Below are 9,334 nucleotides of genomic sequence, written 5' to 3' on the forward strand. Positions count from 1 at the left end.
TTATTAAAAATTGATGACAGATGAAAAATAGATGTAAGTTGTAAAACTAATGTATGGATTGAAGTGTGTTGAAAAAAGATTAAGACAATTTCCTCTCATGACGAGGAAAGAAGCAAAACTGGCAAAGGGTATGATTTAGATATAGGAAGGATCAATTAAAAATGACAATTTATACAGAAAATACCTGTCTAATCCTAATTTACTGGGCCAAATTGCTTTTTATACTATCGATTTTACTAGTAATATTTATACAGTAAAAGCCATCTAAAACAGACTGGCCATAAAATGAAAATTAAATTCCCAAACAGTTCCATTCCGAGATTTATAGTCTAGTAGTATTGGCCAGAAAGTTTTTTGAGAACCCACTGTGTAACATTATCCAAGTAAAGCAAAACTTTTTGACATAACAGTGACTAAGTTCTAAATCACAATGCCCTAATCCATGGGCTTGTCACTCCTCAATGATGGATTTTCAATTCGTTTGTCACTGCTACTTTCCAGACAACAAAATTACAATCAAGAGAGAATGACAATGCCAAATGCCATTCTCTTTCATTCTCAAGTATAAATTTAATAAATGCACTACCCCTTCATGAAATGGAAAATTCTAGCTGGTGTGTTCGATTCCATTTTCAATAGGTTTTGCCATAATATAAAGGAAATGAAAATGTTGTGTTCTTATACCCTCTATCTTCTTTTGCATCTAGGACTCATTTAAAGAATTTAACAGTTGGGAAACTCTAATTTGGTATGTTTCATTATACATGTACAAATTTGTGTGGTTCTAAAATTTATTATATCTTATCCAAAAAAACTTTTATAAATCTTTTTCTGCAGAAAACTGGTTGTCACAATGCTGAAAACGAGGTATTCTGGGTATATTGTTAACATTATTCTTCTGATCACAACTCAATGTCCTCGATCTCTCTTCGCTCTCCACGTCTTCCTCCTCCTCCTCTTCATTTTCGGATTCTTCCATAACTGCACTCAACTGCCTTTTGGTAGGAGGGAACATTCCGATTGTTCGATTGGCATCGTCCCTCTCTTCAATGGATTCCGCCTCGCTGTTGCAGTCCGAACGGTCGTCGGTGTCGCAGATTCTGTAATCGTCTGACTTCATCTGTTTGGTATTGTGCCATCTCGTTAAGTTACTTCTCAAAGTTGTCTTCCGTTGTCTCTTCTTCATCCTGTACAACAGTATGGCCAAGAATACCAGCAGCGCCGCTAACGTGGCCACGGACACCACCAAGGCAATGGTAATGTCTCTGTCGTTAAAGGTTCTTTTATTTTCTTTGTATGTCGCGACATGCTGCTGCTGTTGCTGCTTTCGTCTCAGGACGTCATAATAAGATTCCACGATGGATTCCAATCCCTGATAAAAATATCCATTGTCAAAGTGAGCCCTGCTAGATTCAAAGATCTTATCGGACAATTCTTTGGACAGCACAGAGAACACGGTCGATCCCGAAGCCACGTATGACTGAAAGATACAAAATTCGAATTAACAACACTCGCTACTAGTAGTAGTGTTCATCTACACTAGATATAGAAAACTAGGAACCCAGAATTCGGACTCCAATTCTTTGCCACGGCAAAAAAAATGATACCCCGCCTGCGCTTCTCAGAACTGTAGTAATGTTACATTATGCATTACAAGCTCCACAACAGATCTCCAAAGACAAAATGTAAAATCAAATCCAGCAACGAGTTGCTTAACTTTTCCGGCACCATTTGGTGGCCCATCTGTTATAATATTTTTTAAATATTATAAAGCATAATTTTGAGGGTAGGGGTGGGTTTTATGAAAAATTGTAAATGCTAATAACGAGTAAAATCTTTATTAAATCAGACCCTACTGGAGATACACATGACCTCCTTTATCTCCCCACCCCCTCGACATTATCACCAACATTTAATAGCATCGATCCCTTCATTCAAATGTTTCCTCGTCACTTACACTTAATTTAGATTCCAGGCCTTAAACTGTAACAGGTAAGAGGCCCTTCCGTTTGCCCAACGGGTGTTACTCTAACATTAAAAAAAAGACATTAACAAACACAATTACTCGAATATTTTCCCTTTGTGAGAGTCGTCATAGCGACTGGCAACAGTTTTAGGAGAAATTAACTTTATCAATTTGATTTATCATAAAAAATAAACAGTTATGAGCCGTTTTAAAATGTTATACCGGATATTTAAATAACACTATAGTAACACTACGGGAGGAACTTATATTTTTACAAATTAAATAAAAATATAACCTTTGGACGGTTCTGCGGAGTGTTAATTACAATTTAATTACCCTATTCTAGAAAATGAATTGTGCACTCGAACCGTGTGTATACAAACGGATGAATAATCATCGCGGCGAATATCCAATGTTTAATAATGCATCAGTTTTGAAAGTCTAGTTTAAAGTGCACGCGACCTTGAACGTTACACATTTAAAGCGGCGTAACAGCGAACAAAACACGACAAATCTCCCCCCGGACGTGTGAATATTCGCACGATAACGCTATTTATTATAATTGCCGTTCGGACGGACGAACTTCAATAAAACAGTTCAGAGGTCACCCGGGACCGTTAACGCTACCGTAACGACATATTCGAGCAGAGTAACGTCGTACCTGATGATCGACGGACGAAACAAGGATGACGACGACGTCGTCGCATCGCCCGAAATTCCACTTTTCCAGCAAATAAACTGCAAAATCCTTCGCATTTTCCGCACCCGATTTGCTGCAAGAAATCCACTTAATTGCTTTAAATCACAAAGCGTCACGGTTACGTCAGCGAGCGTAACTTACCTCTCATCGTTTTCCATGCTTTTCATCAGAGCCACAGCTATTGTAATTCCGGGATGGCGTAACTCGCACCCGGAACAGATGCAAGTCGTGTCGTTACGTATCCTCGTTATAATGAAGTCCAATTTATCGGCTGTAAACATTTAAAAAAACACGTGTAAAATGGCGTTAAATCGAGAGATAAACCGGGAAATTGATCACGATCACCTTCTCCATCTCCCAGTACGTTATCCGGATCACAGACGTAGGACGGATCGTTACGCGAACAGTTCGAAGGAGTGAGGAGTGGGTTCGGATACCGTTCACGACTCCAGTTCTTCGTTTCCACACCTCTACACATCTGGAATGTGCTAATTAGTAAGACAAAGCATACATGTAACATGTGGAAGCATAACTGCACCATGACTCTGTAAAGACCAATAAAAAAAAAAAGAAAGAAAATGAAGTTTATGCCTTGTAAAGCATAACTACCTAAACAATAGGACGTTACGCATCTGTCAAGAAGGAAGGAGTAAAAATAGGACAAATTCGGACTAAGTTTTGTCTTTATTTTCAAAATGGGATGTATTCCAGTGTTATCTGCAGGTATGCGCCCATTTCGTAACACGTTTCAAGATTAGAATAACAGGCGAAAGACGTGTGTGTGTAGCTTATACATATATAAAACGATAGAGAAATCGATAAAGATACCCTACGATCTTTGGATGGTGTCCAAACACATGAATTTTACGACCCCCAAAAGAAAATTTCCTACCTATCGAAGGTCGTAAACTAAAATTAGAGGCTTATATAACTATTAAATAACTTTAACGGGGGGTGAGTCGAGTGTAAGTATCAATTTCCCAACACTAATTTACGTTATACGAGTTTAAAATAAAAAAAAGCCCCCCTCGAAGACCACGTGATATTAAGTAAGGGGAAGGAAGGGCCTGTTAAATTTGAAAATAATACGTTACTCACCTTTAAAAATCGGTGCAACAATTGGATTTAAGTGACCATAATACCCAGGTACAGTACCGAGGTGTCATCTCATAGCTTACAAAGGATCGGACTTTGTACCCTCCGCCGATAACCGCCTCTCCTTGATTGTCGTGTTTACAACGAATATTCTGATAGCACCTACCACGAATCAATTATTTCCGTTTTGCCAATCAAATATTGCGATAATCTCCGGGCTAATCACGTGTCCGTCGTTCAAAAAAAGAAAAAAAAACATGTAATAAATTCGTGCGCCAAATTTGCCGTGACGTAAGCGAATATGCAAATTAATACGCGAAGTACTCCGCGCGGCATTAATCTGCTGCAGTTTTGTTTTAGATTTTTACGCTTCGATTTTGTGACATTCTTGTTTTGTTTTTGGCAAGTGCCTCGTGTGCTAATTTTAGAATGTCTCGGGTAAATTGTCTGTGGTAAACAAATCTCTACCTTTCTACCAAAAAAATCGGTGGGTTTTTAAATTAATTTTTTGCATCTAAAATGTCTCTTTTTTTTTAATTTGGATCAGTTAAAATCTCTTATTAACGCTTTCAAATTTAAGTTTCTCATGACACTAAGCTGGAGGTGGCATTTGTTTTCGCAGACTGTTTACGTAATCGATCGTTTTGTCGAACTTCCGCCTCTAAATATTTATAAATTCTAATTTTAATCGTAATTATTTATACAAATTTTAAATATTTACTCCGTGAAATTCTAAATAATTTCCTCCTTTACGTCACGGAATCCTCACGTGGCCCAGTGGAAGAAACCGTTGCGGGTTCGGACCTCACCGACGAGTTTCGTGGTTTTCTTCACTGTATAACACCTAAATAGGGGGCCAGTTTACCCACAGCGTCGTCCTGGGCCCCTTGGCAGAATGCCCGAGCGTTGCATTGCACCCTTTCGCCATTAAAAATCTATAAGACTTCACATTTAGTGCGAAAAGGATGCCACTTTTGATCGACATCCCTTCGATATCTTTAGTCGGGAGTATCATTAATAAAATATAACAGGGTGCCCAGATTTTTTGTTGTAAGAGCCCTAGTTACTTACCTGAAAATATTGGGAGCCGCATCTAATGTTCTTGGTATGAAAATATGAAAAGAATCTCAGGATCATAATGTATTTATTAAATTTTTTTTATTTACTCTTTGTTAGAAATATTTATTAGTTGAGCTACAATTAAGCTCTTGAAGAGGCGCATGCCACAGTTTGGGCATCGTTGCAATATAACATGTTGGGCACCATCACAGTATACCCGACGGGCGCGAAAGGCACTCGTAGGGCACCCTTCATTAAGAATAGGGTCAAAATTACCGGGATCCTCCCATTTGAAAATGTCAAATTGTAATTTGTTTAACATTCAGAAAATTTCAGGGTGAAGAGAGAATTTTACAGGAGCGTGCCGTGACATTTGATGATAGGGAAGCTGTGTTTTTGTAACAAGCCGACTTCCAGGGGCAATCAGTCAGTGGTGGTCTAGGGTCCATTCGTATTCGTTTGTTCGATAAGCCAGTAAAAACCGTAAACTTCTCTAAATGTATTTTTAATTAATAGATTATCTAACGCACTTAATAAATAAGCGAGTTCAATATAATTAACTCTGTTATATTTGATTTAATAGATTCTCTATGCCCTCTAAATGCCAATTCTCACTTCAATAACATCTACTAATTAAAATATAATATATTAGCCATAACTTTGTTATAATTTTCAACATTTAGTTTATATTGTTTACTAATGTTAAATTCTATTCTATTTTGATTTCCAAATTGCTTCAATTTTACGAAAGAATCGATGGAGATTTAGGATTTTCGTGTCTTTTGCCAGCTTTACTAAAATTATTTAAATCGTCAAAGCCAATCTCATTCTACACACTAATTTTATTTGAAAATAGTAGGCAAGGCCAACAAAACAAATTTTGCATTTTTATGCATCCACAAAGCCATTTTATATCTTCATAAATTTTATCATGAAAATGTCGAACAAATTTTTTCTTTTTCATTATATGGTCTCGAGCCAAAACTTTTTGAAATAAATTTTCGATATCACAATTACATTCTAAATTGCTAGCTATAATATAAGGGCTAAAATTAAAAATAAAATTATAAAAACTTACTTGTTAAAATAAAATGTGTGATGATATACAATTATACATACCTGGTACAAAATATTCAATTGTATGAATATACTTTTAAAGAAAATTATAAATATAGTTTTGTGAAGAAACGTACATAAAAATAACGTAAAATAGTCTTTACTTTTTAAATATTAAAACAATCCACCTAGTTAAAATTGCTCCCTACCAGTGGCTCGTGGATGGAATCAGAGACGGTCTTGGTAGGTGTGCGGTGCGGTGCATGCTTGCCAAATCCCGAGGGTGCCGATACCGGTTAATGTCTCTTTTGTCTCATCACTAGTATATCTCAAAGGACGCGACAGGGTTGTTGTAAATTTTAAACGTTTCTCATCATAGCTGTAAAAATCTAAATTTGTTAAACTTAAAAGTCATTTGTTTTCTAACTACTGTAATTCGTTTTAAGACCAGGTGTCCACGGAAATTTCCAAAATTTACAACTTTTACTCACTTTCATTGAACTGGAAAAATTTCTGTCTTTATTACATCTAATATTACGAAGAAATCAGTCCCACTGTACTCGGCTAGATATTGGTCCGGTTAGGCTTTTGTTTAAGTAAAATTCCGGCTCTTTCATCAGGGTTTTGTTTACGTCCCCAATTCCCTAATCGCTTAATTATTTAACTACTTCTTAAGTAGAAATAAGTCGAAACCAGTTACTTTGTACTCGAATATTTGTAGTCTCGGGAAAAAAGTGGAAAGACAAATTTTTACGACAACGGATACATAAATCGTAAATTTAAGGAAAATAAATTCTAGAGCCTTTTCTGTACCTGGTGCATCTCTCTCATTCATTAAATTTAGTTGTAAATGATGCTGTCAAAATAACGGTTAATTTTTTTACCATTATACAAGAACTGTACACGTTTTTTTCTGTACACGCCACTAATATTCGAATATACAATAGCAATCTTATTTATTTATTTATTTTTTCACGTATAGTATAGAAATTTGTAATAAGATACGTAATGCGGTTATAATAAAATATTGTGCGATTATTTTCATATAATTAAAATTAATATGTATTTATTTTTTATAAAATACAAGGGAAGCGGCGCTTCCAACGCTTCTAATGACGGCACGCCACTGGAATTTTAAGGAAGAAGGATCATCAAAAGGGTCGTTCTTCTTTGCCCATGGTGAGCACGGCTGGGCCCATGAAAGGGTTCCGCAGTGGCAGGCCCCCTCGTTATAACTTCACGGAGCCCGGGCGAATTTGAATTAGGAGTTCCCATGTACTGTACAGTGTTGACTTCAGATATTTTTCGGGGAGAGTATTTTTTTTTTAATAAAAGATTGATTTGGGGTCCAGGCAATTTCTTTTTTGCCCATAGGATAACTGAGAGGTCCGAGGGGGAATTTAAAAACGAAAAATAACGATATGTGATATCGTTATCGTCTCCATTGCCTTCTGAACTGCCGAGCAGTAACAGTCAACGACACGTGGGAGCGGGTTGAGTCAGAGATAGATGCCTCGTTTACAAACAACACAACCCATTTATTAAACAATTTAATTTACAAAAAGTTCATAGTCACGAACGGTTTAAGTCCTTGCGTACTTCGGCGCATAGTTTTCAAAGACGAAAGTCTAGGGATGAGGGACGCCATGGCAAAGAACGAAGATTTTTGTGGCCTGGGCTTAAATATCTTTTCGTCTCGCAAATCATTACTTTATTGGTTATTAATCCCATTTCTCGGTCCCAGATTGATCTTTCTGTTACCAGGTGAAATTGACCAGATCAGTTCCCCAGAAAGACGATTGTTTATTAATACAATTGGACAGAGTCTCGTTCGGTGGTGAACGAACCGTGTACCTTAACTAACATTCCCCTTTTTGTTGGTCTTGTCTTAAAGAATTTAATTTACTAATTTCTCTCGTTTGTTCGCATGATTTTAATATTAATTTTATTTTTCCCTTTCCCTTAATTTTAATTAATCGCGAAGATCGAGATTCGTTTTTGTTTCGATTTTTGGTTAAAAAAATGTTTTTCATCCCATCCCAGGGCTTCACATAACGCGACCCAACGTGTCTAGGTGGGCACGACTACGAAAATTACGTTATTCTTTTATAGAAGTCAATTAATAATCGAATTGCCAATGGGGTACCAATATTTAACCACAGTTTCTTCATTTCTAACATAACTTTGTGGCTCGTGGCCCCCGCCCCTACAGTCCCTAAAGGTGACGATTTACACGACGGAATTAAAACACGGTAATGGAGTCGCATAGTTATTTTAAAACCCTGGTGAAATAACACTCATTTTGCCACACCACCGGTCGCGATTTCGCTTTTCGAGGAATATAAATATCGGGCCCACCAGTGGCCAAACGGTTCCATTCCCTGAACACTGGGAGTTCGCACCTCGCCCAGACCATGTGGGGTTTTCCGAGTTTCCTGCACGTCTGTAACGCCTGAATACGGGCCAGTTACCCTTAAAAGACCTCCCGGAAGGCATCATAAACACATACTACTACTATTACGCCACACTTTACCACGGGGTGATATAGCCTAGAAGCTCGTGCTCAACTACCTACTACAAGACAAGAAAATACAATAGCATTTTCTTTGTTAATAATATGATGTTACAGTCGACAGTCTGTTGACCGTAACATGAATTATTCTTTCATTTTTATTCAAAATCGCATTGTGTACTTGCAATGCGCGCATTCTTCATATGCAACGCCCGAGCGTAGCCTTGGCATAACGATTGGCTGGATCTATCTCACCATCTTAATCCACGGAAAATCTAGGTGTGAAAGTAAAACAAGCCGTAATTCTTCACCTGGAAGAAACACGTGCGTGCGCGCGCCCGTCCTCCAAAAACTCGTATAATCCGTGCCAAAGTTTCTTTAACCAAAGGAGGCTTTCTTGGATTAAGGTTATTGTTAAATATAATTTATTAACGTGTCATTGAAACAATGGCATGTTGGGCTGTCAAAATAATTGTAATTCTTTAAAATTGTTACTTTCTTTTTCAATAAATGGTTATCATTTTCATACGTGCATTTGTGAAAGTTCAGCCAAAACTAAACGATTTTTTCAGTTTACAGCCCAAATAATTTTAGAGCACCATTAGATTAATGGGATTCATCCTAGTAATAAAAGCATCGCCACTAGTCATGGAAAATTCTGTAATTTTCTTTTTATACGTATCGGGATCGACCTACGCACCCTTCCAGCAACGGACGGGGACTGACTAAATTTTACACTACACGAAATTCTAAACTTTACGAATGGAATGCTTTAAGTTTCTATAACATATGAATATTACAGAAGCTTAACACTCCTCCATTACTGGAAGAGTGCATAGGTTGACCCCTCTGTATCAAGCCCCAGCTTTAAGAATTCCTATTTTTATATTTGTAAAATTGACAATCGGGGGCATCTGTATATTAAATTTAAGATTTTACACGTTTC

General features: G+C 37.2%; 1 protein-coding gene across 3 annotated transcripts; it reads right to left on the minus strand.

Annotated features, from left to right (window-relative positions):
• Window positions 1-777: 777 nt before the first annotated feature.
• Window positions 778-4,012, minus strand: LOC111640730. Of its 3 annotated transcripts, none has more exons than XM_023386789.1 (5): window positions 3,765-4,012; window positions 3,012-3,154; window positions 2,808-2,937; window positions 2,628-2,739; window positions 778-1,480 (listed from the first exon to the last, which is right to left on the minus strand). In XM_023386789.1, the coding sequence occupies exons 2-5, from the start codon at window positions 3,142-3,144 to the stop codon at window positions 818-820; spliced, it is 1,038 nt and encodes a 345-aa protein (XP_023242557.1). In that variant the 5' UTR covers window positions 3,145-3,154; window positions 3,765-4,012; the 3' UTR covers window positions 778-817. The 3 variants fall into 3 exon arrangements, with proteins under 3 accessions (XP_023242557.1, XP_023242546.1, XP_023242552.1); XM_023386778.1 differs by having other exon boundaries at window positions 3,012-3,211; window positions 3,765-4,010; XM_023386784.1 differs by lacking the exon at window positions 3,765-4,012 and adding an exon at window positions 3,276-3,313.
• Between the last annotated feature and the right edge of the window lie 5,322 nt (window positions 4,013-9,334).

Source organism: Centruroides sculpturatus, unplaced genomic scaffold, assembly GCF_000671375.1.
Source record: "Centruroides sculpturatus isolate CEXI.00-Female unplaced genomic scaffold, Cexi_2.0 scaffold163, whole genome shotgun sequence".
NCBI classification, from domain to species: Eukaryota; Metazoa; Arthropoda; class Arachnida; order Scorpiones; family Buthidae; genus Centruroides; species Centruroides sculpturatus.